Genomic DNA, 14,279 nt, shown 5'->3' with positions numbered 1-14,279 from the left:
TGGGTCACTCCCCAGGCGCCCGCAGCAGCCAGGGCTGGGCCAGGCCGGAGCTGGGGGCTCCATCTGGGTCTCCCACCGTGGTGACGGAGCCCCCGGGGTCCCAGCCAGACCCAAGGAGGAGAGGTCGAGTGAGCCCCGCCCCCCCAGCTCAAAATCAAAGGCCCAGGGCCAGGGAGGGGCCGGAGGGCCAGGAGGTCTCTCTGAGCAGCAGGTGCTGAGGCTGGCCACGCCCCTCCAGGCCCGGGCAGGGTGGGAGGGGTGGGGTGGGACTAGGACCTGCGCCTCTGGGAGGAGGCCGGGGGCACGGCCATCCCTGGGGTAGGCCCTGGGCCGATGCTGGAGCCCCCAGGGGCGGCTGTGCGTGGGGACCCCTTTCCAGGTGCTGTGAGCCCTGGCCTGTGGGGTGGGACAGCAGGTGCTGGCTGGGGGCTCCCCGCGCCTTCAACTGGCGAAGACTAGTGGCGGCCCGGGGCTGAGAGGGGCCCTGAGCCCCCGCGCCTGCTCACCCAGGCCCCACCCCTCGCCCGCCCCTACACCCCATCTGCAAGGCCGGGGTGGGCGGGGTCAAGGGGCCCGGTCCTGACACCTGCTCCCCAGGCTGCAGGCCCGGGGCCACCCGAGTCGGAAGCAATGGGCCTGAGCCTGGGTGGGGGGAACTGTCCCCCGCCCTGCTGAGACCCCAGGACAGGAAGCCAGGACTGAGCCTAAAAGGGGGCCTGGAGGGTTCCTGGGGAGAGACGGCCGCCCCGGGAGACCGGTCAGGGCAGGTGCCCGGCCGCGTGCCGCTTCAGGTGTGGGGTGTCCGCGGCCAGGCTGGGGTCCGGCGGCCGCAGGGGCGGGAGGGAAGCGAGGGAAGGAAGAGGGTGGAGGGCGGGGGCGAGCCAGGACCTGCGCCCCGCCCCGCTTCCTGTTTGTCCGTTTTGGGGCCAGCACCTCCCGGGAGCTCCTCCCGCCACAGGTCCCTCTCCCAGGCTGCCCCGCAGACCCCCTGCGGGGGTCTCCACGGGTCCGGCGTCCATGCACCCATGGACAACAAGGGTGTGTGCCCGCGTGTGCCCGGGACGTGCCCTGGAGCCCCTCCCAGCCCCCACACCAATGCCTGCCCCCGCGTCCTGACACACGGGGCTTGGCTGCCCCCCGCCCGGGCGCAAGCAGAGGACTCCGCGATTCAGGGGAGCCCTGTGCTGTCGCGACCGGGGGTGCTCCTGGCGTGGGGTGGGAGGGGCCAGGACGAAGCCAGGAGCTCCACCCGGGGACCCCCGTGGGCGCAGGGGCCATCAGCAGGGGGCGGCATCGGAAGCCGAGCAGCCGGGACTGGAACCAGCGCCCAGCACACCATGACGGGCCGCGGGGACAGACAGGGAGGGGGCTGGGAGGATGTGGCCCCCGGGCCAGGGCTGCGGCCATGACCTCAAACGTGGCTCAGAGAATGCTTGTGTGCAGCCCCCCCCACCTCCAGCTCACAGGCCTCCACACAGCACGCGTCTGCACATGCGCGTCCGGCCAGCACCCGCCCACGCCCTCGCGGTGTGGCTGTCCCCGGGGCGAGGCAGCGGCCCCACTGCACTGACCCTTGCACGCAGACCCCCAAGGGACCAGCGCAGCAGGGAGGGGGAGGGGAGGACACGGGAGGGAGGGGTCACTCCCGGGCAGGGCCAGCAGCACTGACCACCCCCTCACACACACACCACCAACGGCCCCAGGGTGGACGAGGCCCCTGTGGCCTGGGGGGAGGGGCAGCAGGTGCGTGGAGGCCGCTCCTGTGGAGTGGAAGGCGTTCACCAGTATAGGGATGCACCATGGAAGATTCTGGAAGGGTGGGCGGGGCGGCAGCCGAGGGGCGGGGCTCCCCGTCTTGGAAGTCAGGGTTTGCTGGGGTGGGATGGTCGCCCCCTCCCTGGCCCCCCGCGCCCACCCCCAGGGCTCCTGCCCAGCCAGGCTGCCAGGCCCCGGGCAGCTGAGCCAGATTCGGGGGACCGGCAGTGGGAGCCGTGGCAGGTGCAGAGCGAGGCGTCGCTGAGAGAGGGAGCAGATCCAGGACCTTGCCGACGGGCCGGGGGACGGCCAGAAAGGGGACCATATGGCAGGAGCCGGCTCAGCGCCAAGGTCCCGCCGCCGCCAGGGCCAGGAGGCCAGGGGAGGTGGACCACGGACCCGAGCGCTGAGCGCCGCACTGCGCAGGCGCGCGCCAGGAAGTCGGGCCCAGCCTGCCCCCAGGACGCGCAGCCGCACTCGACACCTGGGCAGGCCCCGCCCCTCGCGTCTCACCCCTTCCCTCGCGGGGGCGTGGCCGAGGCGTGTCCTGCGTCGGGGGGCGGGACCTGGCCGGGGTCGGGCCTATAAAAGCGGCGGCGGCGGCGGCGCGCCCGGCTCCTCTCGGCGGCGGCGGCCCAGACGGGGGAGTCCCGCGGTGGCGGCGGTGGCGGCGCTGTTCCCCGCGCGGTCCGCGGAGCGGGGTCCGGGCTGCGCGACGTCGGGCGGCGGCGGCGGCGGCGGCGGCACTGCGGCCCCGGCCCGAGCCCGACTCCGGTGAGTGCGGCCCGCGGGCCCCGGGGCCCCCGACCCGGGCGCGGGCAGAGGGGCCCGGCGGAGCCCTCGCCGCCCCCGGCTGGCCGGGCGCCGCCGCTCACCGCGTCCCTTTGTCTGCTCCCGCCCTCAGGGTCCGGTCCCCGGCCGCCCCCCGCCCGCGGGCCGCCCCCCGGGCCCTGCGTCCCCTCCCCCGCCGGCGGGGCCCGGACAGAAGATGGTGCACCGGAAAACAGCCGACGTCCAGCGCTTCCACCGTTCGTTCAAGGTGAGGCCGGGGTCGGCCCCGACGCGGAGGGCGCCGGTGTGTGCGAGGGGGGGTCCCCAGGCTGCAGCCGCGGCGTCGAACCCCAGCGGGGCCCGCGGTGTGCCCGCCCGCGGGGCCCCTGGCTCTGTGTGTCCGGCAGGCGCCGGGCGGGCGAGCGCCCTGGGGAGGGGTCTGCAGGGCCTGTGGGTCCCTCGGTCGGGATCCGGCCGGGCCGCGTGACTGACCCCCGCGAGCCCCGGCCCGTGCGGCCCCGGTGGGGAGGGGCCCGCCCTGCGTGCGGCCTCCCTGGGGTCGCGGCCCCCCGCTCCCGCCGCGGGCCGTGCGGTGCGGTGGGGGGCGCGTTGCGCCCCCGCAGCCCGCACCCCCCGCACCCCCCGCACCCCGGCCCGCGGGCCGCTTCCTGTCGGGGCGGGAAGTTGGGCCGGCGCCCCGGCCGGTCTCACATGAGCGGCGGGGCGGGGCGGGCGGGAGGGCAGGTGCCGGGCAGGGGCCCCGCGGGGCGGCCCGGGGACTCGGTGATGTCAGCTCCCGCCCCGCCCGCGGCCGCTTATGTAATGGCTCCCGGCTTCGCGGGACGCGACCTGTTGCGGGTGCAGGCGGCGGGACGTGAGTGCGCGCGCGTGTACATGTGTGTACATGTGTGTGCGCGTGTGTGCTCATATGTGTACGTGAGTGTGCTCATGTGTGTGCATGTGTGCGCGTGAGTGTGTACATGTGTGTGGGTGCGTGAGTGTGTGCTCATGAATGTGTACGTGTGTACATGTGAGTGTGCATGTGTGCGCAAGTGACTACATGTTTGTACACGTGTGTGCATGTGTGTACGTGAGTGTGTACATGTATGAGTGCATGTGTGTGCTCATGTGTGTGCGTGTGTGTATACATGTGAGTGTGTGAGTGGTTACGTGTGTACGTTTGTACATGTGAGTGCGTGTGAGAGTGTGCACGTGTGAGTTTGTGAATTTGCGGGTGCGGGTGACTGCACGTGTGTATAAATCTGTGTGCACATGTGAGGGTGACACGTGTGTGCATTTATGTGTGCGTGTGCGGGTGACTGCATGTGTGTGCGGGTGACTGTGTGGTGTGTGTACATGAGTGTGTGTGTCTCTGTGTGTGAGTGTGTGTGTGTGTGTGTGCACGCGCAGGTGGAGCGGGGGGGGCGGGGGGAGTGGCCAGAACCTCAGGCCCCGCCCAGCCGGTGTCCCCAGGGGTCATCCTGGCTGTGGCCTTGGCCTTGGCGGGTCCCGGGGCTCTGGGTGGGCCTGCGACGCTCCCTGGCATGGTCTCCCCTGGGGGGGGGGCGGGAGCCCAGGCGGGGTCAGTGCAGGGGGGGGCTGCGCCCCCCGCCAGGCCCGCCCACACCCCGGCGCCACGCAGACTGCCCGGAGCAGACGGGGCCGCCCAGGACGGGGCCGCCCTCCCGCCGCTGGGGTTCCCCTCGCGACACCTGCTTCAGGGCGAGACACTGGGAGCCCCGTGGGCGCCGGCCGAGCCCGCGGTGCCGCCGGTCCCGGCCCCTGGACGGGCACAGGCGCTCAGCCAGGCCTGGGCAGCCGCGCCGGCTCAGCCACGGCCCACCGGCTCTGGGGCGGGCGAGCGCCAGCCGTGGCCGATCCCTGCCCGAGCCTCGTGGCCCCCTTGCTGTGGCCGGCCGGGGCCGCCTCGGTGCGGGGAGCCGCAGGTGCCGTGCCGGCCTCCCGCCACCCTGCGGGCTCGTCTCCCTCCCACGGCCCAGGCCTGAGCACGGGCGGCCCTCGGGTCTCCCCCTGCAGGACCACCTGCCGTCCACCGCGGCCTGCAGGCCCCCGGGGGTGAGCCCGCCCCGGCTCACGCGGGGCTGCGCCGGCCTCGCCCGGTCAGGGCCGGGGACCCGCGGGGGCTTGGGCTTGGCCGCAGGGGCCGTGGGGCCTGGGCAGCGCGGCCTGGCCGCCCCGGGCGCCAGCGCCGGTCCCCAGGGCTGTGAGGCGCTGTCTGCCGAGTCAGCAGCTGTGGCGGGGTTGGCGGGGGCTGCCCGCCCCGAGCTGGACGGAGCTGGACGGAGCTGGACGGAGCGGGCGGAGCGGGCGGAGCGGGCGGTCCGGGCCGCCACAGGCACGCGCGGAGGTGTGGACGCGGCCCGGCCCTCGTCAGACCAGGGCTCCCCAGGCGGGGAGGAGGGGGCGCTGAGGGCCATGCCCGGGGTCACCGGCGGGGCCGGCCCGGGAGGCCGTGGGAAAGCAGGCCCTGCCGCCCGGCGGGAGCCCCGCCCGGTGACTCACCCCTCCTCCTGCCCCGTCCCTTTGATGTCCCGGCTGCGCGTGGTCAGCCGGCCGTGCTGGCTGCCCCATTCTGGGGTGAGCAGACCCAGGCCAGAGCCCAGCCCCGGCCCTGGCGGCACCCCCAGGCATGGCGGCCTTGCGTGGGCCCCAGGCTCGGCCCAGTGTCCCCGCGGGAGCAGGGTACCCCCAGGGTGATGCGTGGGGCCGGGAGCCCCTGGTGCCACCGCTGCCTGGGGGGCGGGGCCTCGTCTCAGGGTCCCAGCCTGGGCGAGGGGGCGGGGCCTGGTCTCAGGGTCCCAGCCCAGGCTAGGGGGCGGGGCCTGGTCTCAGGTCTCAGCCTGGGCGAGGGGGCGGGGCCTGGTCTCAGGGTCCCAGCCTGGGCGAGGGGGCGGGGCCTGGTCTCAGGTCCCAGCCTGGGTGAGGGGCGGGGCCTGGTCTCAGGGTCCCAGCCCAGGCTAGGGGGCGGGGCCTGGTCTCAGGTCTCAGCCTGGGCGAGGGGGCGGGGCCTGGTCTCAGGTCTCAGCCTGGGCGAGGGGGTGGGGCCTGGCCTCAGGGTCCCAGCCTGGGTGAGGGGCGGGGCCTGGTCTCAGGTCTCAGCCTGGGTGAGGGGCGGGGCCTGACCTCAGGGTCCCAGCCTGGGTGAGGGGCGGGGCCTGGTCTCAGGGTCCCAGCCTGGGCGAGGGGGCGGGGCCTGAGCGCGCTGTCCCCCCCCCCCGCAGGCACAGGACCCTTTGGAGCTGGCCTTGTCCCTAGAGCAGGCCCACCTGGGGGACACGGACTGCAGCCCGGAGCTCGAGGCCCGCCCCGGTGAGCGGCAGGGCGGGGGGTGGGCGAGAGCGGGGGGCGAGGCCGGGGGCGCCCTGCTGACCCCCTGCTGACCCCCGTCCGGCCGTCGGCACAGACATGCCCGCCAGCCAGCCCATCGACATCCCGGACGCCAAGAAGAGGGGCAAGAAGAAGAAACGGGGCCGCGCCACCGACAGCTTCTCGGGCAGGTTCGAAGGTGAGCGCCGGTGCGTGAGTGTGAGTGTGCAGGGCGTGTGTGTGTGCACAGGGGGTGTGTGCGCCGGGTGATTGTGAGTGTGTGCACGGGGTGTGTGTGTGCAGTGTGTGTGCATGCCGGGTGATTGTGTGTGCACAGGGGTGTGCGTGCATACGGGTGTGTGTGTACAGGGGTGCATGAGTGTGCACAGTGTGTGTGCACGGGGTGTGTGTGTGCACAGGGGTGTGCGTGCCAGGTGATTGTGTGTGCACGGTGTGTGTGTGCAGTGTGTGTGCCAGGTGATTGTGAGTGTGTGCACGGGGTGTGTGTGTGTGCACGGGGGTGTGTGCATGCCGGGTGATTGTGTGTGCACAGGGGTGTGCGTGCATACGGGTGTGTGTGTACAGGGGTGCATGAGTGTGCAGTGTGTGTGCACGGGGTGTGTGTGTGCACGGTGTGTGTGTGCAGTGTGTGTGTGCCGGGTGATTGTGAGTGTGCACGGGGTGTGTGTGCACAGTGTGAGTGTGTGTGTGCGCCGGGTGTGCACTGGGGGCCCAGGCCCTCACGGCCCCGCTGCCCCCAGACGTCTACCAGCTGCAGGAGGACGTGCTGGGGGAGGGCGCCCACGCCCGCGTGCAGACTTGCGTCAACCTCATCACCAACCAGGAGTACGCGGTCAAGGTGAGGGCTGGCCCCCCCCCCCGCCCAGGTGGCCAGGCTGGGGCTGGGGTCGGAGGCCGCGCGGGCCGGCTGCCCCAGGGTGAGCCCGGCAGAGGGGGCAGCACGGGCAGCAGGCCTGGGCCCACTGCTGCCCGCCCAGGCCCTGGCCCGCCCGGGCCCCGAGACCTCCCGCGCTCCCTCCAGGCTCCCTGGGAAACCGCACCTGGTGCTCCCTGGCTCGAGGGCTGGGCGTGGCCTGGGCAGCCCCCGCCCCCGGGCAGGAAGGCGTGGTCCCGGCCCGCGCGGGTGGGGGTGCGGCCGGTGTCCTCCGCGCCCTCCTGGCCAGCGGCCTCGCTCTGTCCGTGTAGCGCGCGTAGGGAAACTGGGGCTGGGGGCCTCCTGGCTGCCTCTCCGGGAGGTGGCACCCGGGCCGGTGGGGCTCGGGGGCTCGGACCCCAGCTGGGACCCCGGGAGGCTCCCGCCAGCGGGGAGGGACCCTGCTGTGTCCCCAGGGGCTGGCTCGCGGCCCAGGCCGCCTCTGCCCTCCCTGGCACAGGTGTGTTTGTCACGGAACAGAACAGAGCGCCGGGCAGGGTGCCCTGGGCACGAGTGGCCGCCCAGCCCAGCCAGGACGGGCTGGAATGTCCAGCCCGGGAAGCCAACCCCAGTGCGGCCTGGGAGTCAGCAGGCGCCTGCCCGGCGCTGTGGCCCGGGGCGGGACAGGACGGGGCCGCAGAGACCGAGGCTGGCTTCCCGGGGCGGCCGGGCAGCTCTCAGGGTCAGCCCCCGGGGGCGGGGGACGGCGGCTGCCCAGGCTGGCACAGAGCCAGGGGCAGGGCGGGGGCAGCAGCCGCAGGGCCAGAGCGAGTGGCCGGGCTGGCCGCCAGGTGCCACGAGGCCGCCGGTTCCTGGGTCACGTGGGGCTGAGCCACCTGACTGCGGGGGGGGGCACAGAAGCCTCTGGACCCGCGGAGGGGTGGGCGCGCCTGCCGACGCCGCAGTTCTGGCCTCCAGCGAGCCCCGCGCCCCCTCGACCGCTGCCGAATGGAGGGCAAAGGTCGCGCTGAGTCTCCGGCCGGCCCCGGGCAGCCCGCTGACCGCCAGTGTCCCCCCCATCTGCCACTGTCCCCCGCTGACCGCCAGTGCCCCCACTGACCGCCGCTGTCCCCCCAGGACCACCAGTGTCCCCCGCTGACCACCAGTGCCCCCGCTGACCGCTGCTGTCCCCCCAGGACCACCAGTGTCCCCCGCTGACCAGTGTCCCCCGCCCGTGCAGATCATCGAGAAGCAGCCGGGCCACATTCGGAGCCGGGTCTTCCGGGAGGTGGAGATGCTGTACCAGTGCCAGGGACACAGGTAGGGGCCCCCCCAGGGACACAGGGCGCCCCCCAGGGACACAGGTAGGGGCGCCCCCCACCAGGCGGCACAGGTAGGGCGCTTGCCCCTCCCCCAGGGACACAGGCAGGCCCCCGCAGGGACACAGGGCGCCCTCGCCCCTCCCCCAGAGACAGAGGGCGCCCTCGCCCCTCCCCCAGGGACACAGGTAGGGGGCACCTCCCCGCCCAGGGACACAGGGCGCCCCCCCCGGGACACAGGGTGCCCCCCAGGGACACAGGTAGGGCGCTTGCCCCTCCCCCAGGGATACAGGTAGGCGCCCCCCAGGCGGTACAGGGCGCCCTCGCCCCTCCCCCAGGGACACAGGCAGGCCCCCCCAGGCGGCACGGGGGGGGGCAGGGCCTCAGGGGCCTCAACTCCTCCCCCAGAAACGTTCTGGAGCTGATCGAGTTCTTCGAGGAAGAGGACCGCTTCTACCTGGTGTTTGAGAAGATGCGGGGCGGTAGGCGGGGCCGGGGGGCGGTAGGTGGGGCCGGGGGCGTGGCGGGGGCGGGGCCGTCGGGGTGGGGGGGGCGGGCGGGGCGCTGACCGCCGCGTCCCACAGGCTCCATCCTGAACCACATCCACCAGCGGCGGCACTTCAACGAGCTGGAGGCCAGCGTGGTGGTGCAGGACGTGGCCAGCGCCCTGGACTTCCTGCATAACAAAGGTGCGCGCCTCCGCTGCCCCGGGCCGCGCCCACGGGGCGTGGCCGTCGCGCCCTGACCCCGCCCCTCTGCCCGCCCCCAGGCATCGCCCACAGGGACCTGAAGCCCGAGAACATCCTGTGTGAGCACCCCGACCAGGTGAGCCGGCCGCAGGGTGGTGAGCCGCGCGCGCGGGCCTGCGTCCCGGCTCTCACCGCCCCGCCCACCCGCCCGCCCGCCAGGTGTCCCCCGTGAAGATCTGCGACTTCGACCTGGGCAGCGGCATCAAACTGAACGGGGACTGCTCGCCCATCTCCACCCCGGAGCTGCTCACCCCGGTGAGGGCCCGCGGCGCCGGGCTTCGGGGACCGTGCGGTTGCGCAACCCGCAGGTGCCCCGGCCGGTCCTGCCGCTCGGGCGCGGAGCTGGGGCTTCCGCTTAGCAACAGCGGCTGATTGGCCGGGCGGGGCGCGGGGCGGGGCGGGGGGCGGGGCGGGCCCACGGCAGCACCTGCCGACTGGGCGGGGCCGAGCAGGCTCGCAACAGCAGCTGCTGATTGGTCGGGCGGAGCAGAGGGGGCGGGGCGGGCCGGGCGGGTCCGTGGCACCTGCTGACGGGGCGGGGCGCTCCTGGCTTCTGGTCTCTGATTGGCGGGGCACCGCGGCAGCCACTGACCCCGCCCGCGCGCGCTTGCGCAGTGCGGCTCGGCCGAGTACATGGCCCCGGAGGTGGTGGAGGCGTTCAGCGAGGAAGCGAGCATCTACGACAAGCGCTGCGACCTGTGGAGCCTGGGCGTCATCCTCTACATCCTGCTCAGCGGCTACCCGCCCTTCGTGGGCCGCTGCGGCAGCGACTGCGGCTGGGACCGCGGCGAGGCCTGCCCGGCCTGCCAGGTGCGCGGGGGCGGGGCAGTGATGGGGGCGGGGCTGGCGGCGGGGCGGGGGTGTGCGCGGGGGCGGAGCTGCGGGGCGGGGCGGGGCTGGCGGCGGGGCAGCGATGGGGCGGGGCGGGGCTGGGTCCATGTGGGGGCGGGGCTGGCGGCGGGGCGGGGGTCCGTGTGGGGGGCGGGGCAGGGGCGGGGCGGGGGTGGGGCAGGGGTGTGCGCGGGGGCGGGGCGGGCTGGCGGCGGGGCGGGGCGGGGCCCATGTGGGGGCCGGGCTGGCGGCGCGGCAGGGGTCCGCCCCGGCCGCTCAGCCCCGCCCTCTGCGCCCCCAGAGCATGTTGTTCGAGAGCATCCAGCAGGGCAAGTACGAGTTCCCCGACAAGGACTGGGCGCACATCTCGCTCGCCGCCAAAGACCTCATCTCCAGGCTGCTGGTGCGGGACGCCAAGCAGCGGCTGAGCGCCGCGCAGGTCCTGCAGCACCCGTGGGTGCAGGGGGTGAGGACGCGGGCGCGCGGGGCGGGGCGGGGCGGGGCGGGGCGGGCCGTGTGTCCTGCAGCCGCTGTCGCAGCCTGGCCTGGAGATGGGGGCAGGTGGGGGCTCGGCCTGGCCCTGGGGGGCAGGTGGGGGCGGGGGGGGGCTCGGCCTGGCCCTGGGACCCCGGGATGGGCCGCTGTCCACTGTTGCAGCCTGGCCTGGAGATGGGGGACAGGGTGGGGGCGGGGCCTGGCCTTGGGGGGCAGGTGGGGGCGGGGCGGGGGCTCAGCCTGGCCCTGGGACCCCGGGATGGCCCGCGGTCCACCAGCCTGGCCTGGAGATGGGGGACAGGATGGGGGCTCGGCCGGGCCCTGGGGGGCAGGTGGGGGCGGGGCGGGGCCTGGCCCTGGGGGCAGGTGGGGGCGGGGCGGGGGCTCGGCCTGGCCCTGGGACCCCGGGGTGCGCCGCGGCCCGCTGTCGAGCCCCTCCCGTCTCCTTGCAGTGCGCCCCCGAGAACACCCTGCCCACGCCCATGGTCCTGCAGAGGTGAGAGCCGCTCTGGGCCGCAGGGGCTGGGGGCGTGGCGGGGCGGGGGGGGGGCCGCAGGGGCTGGGGGCGTGGTGGGGCGGGGCCTCCGGGGGCCCTCCCTGAGCGCCGCCCCGCCCCGCCCCCGCAGGAACAGCTGTGCCAAAGATCTCACGTCGTTCGCGGCCGAGGCCATGGCGGTGAACCGGCAGCTGGCCCAGCGCGAGGACGCGGCCGAGGCGGCCCCGCCCGTGGTCATCCGAGCTACCTCACGCTGCCTGCCGCTGTCGCCGCCCTCCGAGTCCCAGCTGGCCCAGCGGCGGCAGCGCGCCAGCCCGGCGGCCGGCGTGGTGCTGGTGGGCGACCGCGGCTGAGCCGAGCTGCGGGCCGGCGGTGTGTGTTTGTAGGATTTTGCTGTTGGGTTTGCCCCTTTTCCCGTTTCTCCCCGCCTCGCACCCCGTTTCCCCTTTCCACGGTGTCAAAGCCAGCCGCGCCGGCGAGAGCAAGGGCGCCTACTGTGAAGCCCCGCCCCCGGCCGCCCCCGGCCGCCCCCAGGTGGATGGGACGGTGGCCTCGGGCCTGGTCGGGGCGGCGCCCCCGCTGCCCGCCCTCAGCCCCCGGCCGCCTGGTCCCGGGAGAGTTGACAATCCAGGCTTCCTCCGAGGCCCCTGACCTTGACCTTGACCTTAAACTGCAGCTGACCTTGGGGACTCCCACCCCCACCCTGCCCGGGGCCGCCCCGCGGTGGAGGGTGTGGACAGCCGCCTGTCAGCGACACGGGGGCCCCGCAGTGCCCCTTCTCAGGGCTCCGTCTGACCGCGGCCACGTCCGGCCCGGGCCCCACGGGCAGCTGCGCGCTGTCCACCTTCAGGAAAATCGGCCTCGGCCTGGGCCGCCCCGGGAGTGCAGGGCCCCCCAGCCGGGGCGGCCGGCCGCGGACCGCGGTGAAAACTATGCAATCCGAGCTCCCCGCTGCGCGTGCGCGGTCCGGGTCGGCCGTCGTGTTTAGTTTTAAAAAAAAAACACCAACAAAAAAAAAAAGCAAAACCAGGAGACCTGGGCTGACTTGGCGTCCCTGTTGTCGGTACTTGAGCGTCGGCGGGCCTGGCCGGCGGCCCGCGGAGCCGGGCGGAGGAGGCCGAGGGTCGGACGCCCGGCACGGCGGGGACCGAGCACTTTACCGCGCGGGCTTTTGTATCCGTTTTGTACGCATTTAATAAAAGTCAACGCAAACCTGCGGGGCCCTGGTGGCTGAGCCGCAGCTTCGGTGAGAGCCCCGGGTTTACCCGGACCCCAGCGCCCCCACGTGCGCGTCGCCTGGCCCCGCCTAGGGCTGGACTGCCCCCCAGCCAAGTTCAGGTGCAGCCTCCTGGGGGCCCCCAGTGCCCGTTCCCTGCCCCCCCCCCCGTCCTGGGCCAGCCTCAGTCGCCTCACCTGTAGGCTGGGCACGTGGCACCGGAAGTTCCCACCACGGGGAGGGGCGTGTTCCAGACTGTTCTGTACCTGGCACCCCAGGGGTTGGGGGGCTTCACTCGCTCCCTGGCCATGCCCTGTGGAGGCTGGGGTCTCGGGGGTCCCTGTCCCTGTGGTTCTGTGGGTTGGAGGAATCCTATAGCCAGAGGCACCTGGGAAGCAGGTCCAGAGAGGCCATCGGTGCCCCTGGACAGGGCGTGGGGGCCAGCAACACACGGTGGGGGGGCACCGTGTGCCTCAGTTACCCGTCAGAGAACAGCTGGTCTGGGCGGGTGTAGACAGCAGTGCCCGGGAACCCAGGTCACCTGGCTCACGGCCCCCTGCCCCGTTGTCCTGCCGGGCCCCCACAGCATCGGGCAGGCCCGGGTGCCGGCCCCGCAGCCCAGCCTGGAGCAGCCGCCCGGCCCTCCCCTGCTCCCTCTCCGCTGCCTGGGGACGCCCCAGCCTGGCTGTGGCTGAGCGTCCACCCTGCACGTGGCCAAGGAGACCCGCGGTTCCTTCACCCGCGAGGGTGAGCGCAGCACCGGCTCCTGCTGGCCCCAGGGCTCTGCCCCGCCTGGCGTGTGCGTGCCCGTGCGTGCGTGCATGTGCAAGGCCACACGGGGAGCCGCATGCCCAGGCGGCGCCGTCCCAGGTGGCAGCAGGCCTGGCCGCTGACCGCCCCGTGGCCCCTGCTGCGTGCCAGGGACAGTCTGTCCTCCGAGCAGCGGCTCTGGGCTTTATTTCTGCGGTTTCCTGTCCGATCCCGCCCTCCCCACACCTCGCTTCCCCGGCAGGAAAATCCCGGAGCGGGCGGGGCCAGGGGCCGGATCTCGGCCCCGCCCCTGGGCAGCCGGTGTGAGATGAGGGCCGGGCCGGGCGAGGGGAGCCCTGTGCCACCTTCTGAGCCCAGAAATGGGTTTTATTTAAAAGCTACAAGGAGAGACTTGGACCAGAAGGCCAGGGCTAGGGTGACCACTCCTGGGGCTGGGGGTGACGGGTCGTTCTACAGCGAGGTGACCTGCCCCGACCTTGTGAATGCGCTAAAAGCCATCGGTGCTCCCTTTGCCACCTGCACTGCCCCCGATGGAGATCAGAGGGGCGGACGGAGGGCAGGCGGGGGCGGGGCAGGGAGCCCCCCAGCCCCCCCCCCACTGAAACTCAACTTCACGTGGAATTAGGGCAACAACAGCCAAGCCCAGCCCTGCCTCAGTTTCCCCTCTGGGTATGGCCGACACCTTGGACAATGACAGCGGGCAGCAGGGTCCCCAGGGGTCTCGCCTGAAGACCCCGGGGGGGGGCGGGAAGTGCCTGACCTGGGCGAGGAGGGTCCCCATGCCGTGGGATTCACAGACAGCTGGGGGTGTCCCGCGGCCAGCATGTTACCTGCACGCCGAAAGCGTCACCCCTCAGGTGCACAGGTTCGGCCAGTCCCGCCCTGAGGTCAGCGGCCACCCCGATGCTGCAGCCCTGCCCCCTGGGGTGGAGGACCCCGCTCCCGACCCCTCCCAGTGCAGCTGGGAGGGGGGAGGGGGGAGGCGGGGGGGGGCAGGCGCTGGGCCCAGAATGCGGCTCCGCGGCCTGCCGGGTCGGACCTTCCCAGGAGCTGCCCCTGCTGGCTGCACCCCCAGGGCCCTGCTGACCCCCAGGCTGCGTCCCGGGCGCGCCCGTGCACCCGCGTCTCCTTGTGCACACCGGGAGGCAGCCGTGAGGGCCCTGCGCCCACAGGGGAGGCCCAGGTGGAGCTCCGGGCTCCTGGCGCCAGCCTGGCCCAGCCCCGGCCGCAGCAGCCGTTTAGGGAGCGAACCAGCGGGCACATCTTTCCCTCTCCAAGTGTCTCAAATAAATAAATCAATTTTTAAAAAAAGTATTTCCGTCACTTGTTACCCAGTCCTGCTGTTCAGAGCCAGCGGGAGCACCCCAGGCAGCATGCAAACGAGGGGCGTGGCCTTCGTGGCGGTATGCAAACGAGGGGCGTGGACACTGCCGCAGGTGGAGGCGGTCCCGCGAGCGCTGGGCTCCCAGGCGGCCCCACCAGCGATGCGGACGCCGATCCGAGGGGTCGCCCATCCTTGCGTCCCCGAGAACGGCTGGCTCTGCGCGAGGGCGCTTCCCACGCCGTGCGTGGCGGGGCAGGGGCAGGGGCGCGGGCGCCAGTCCTGGCCGGCGCTGAGTGAAGCTGCCCCCCCACCCGAGTGGAGAAGCGCCCGGGAGGCAGAGGAGGCGCTGGC

General features: G+C 73.8%; 1 protein-coding gene across 2 annotated transcripts; it reads left to right on the top strand.

Moving 5' to 3' along the window:
* The first annotated feature begins 2,364 nt into the window (after positions 1 to 2,364).
* Positions 2,365 to 11,833, top strand: MKNK2 (MAPK interacting serine/threonine kinase 2). Of its 2 annotated transcripts, none has more exons than XM_089315251.1 (14): positions 2,365 to 2,529; positions 2,660 to 2,794; positions 5,769 to 5,856; positions 5,951 to 6,052; positions 6,615 to 6,712; positions 7,968 to 8,047; positions 8,455 to 8,528; positions 8,631 to 8,735; positions 8,816 to 8,871; positions 8,955 to 9,050; positions 9,380 to 9,605; positions 9,928 to 10,092; positions 10,574 to 10,617; positions 10,748 to 11,833. In XM_089315251.1, the coding sequence occupies exons 2-14, from the start codon at positions 2,744 to 2,746 to the stop codon at positions 11,603 to 11,605; spliced, it is 2,043 nt and encodes a 680-aa protein (XP_089171377.1). In that variant the 5' UTR covers positions 2,365 to 2,529; positions 2,660 to 2,743; the 3' UTR covers positions 11,606 to 11,833. The 2 variants fall into 2 exon arrangements, with proteins under 2 accessions (XP_089171377.1, XP_051686643.3); XM_051830683.3 differs by having other exon boundaries at positions 2,373 to 2,529; positions 9,411 to 9,605.
* Positions 11,834 to 14,279: the final 2,446 nt, after the last annotated feature.

The sequence above is a fragment of the Oryctolagus cuniculus genome, chromosome 16 (genome assembly GCF_051225735.1).
Source record: "Oryctolagus cuniculus isolate XC-2025 breed Fujian yellow rabbit chromosome 16, ASM5122573v1, whole genome shotgun sequence".
Taxonomy (NCBI): domain Eukaryota; kingdom Metazoa; phylum Chordata; class Mammalia; order Lagomorpha; family Leporidae; genus Oryctolagus; species Oryctolagus cuniculus.
The sequence above is the reverse complement of the archived record's forward strand: the minus strand, read 5'-3'. Positions and strand labels throughout refer to the sequence as shown.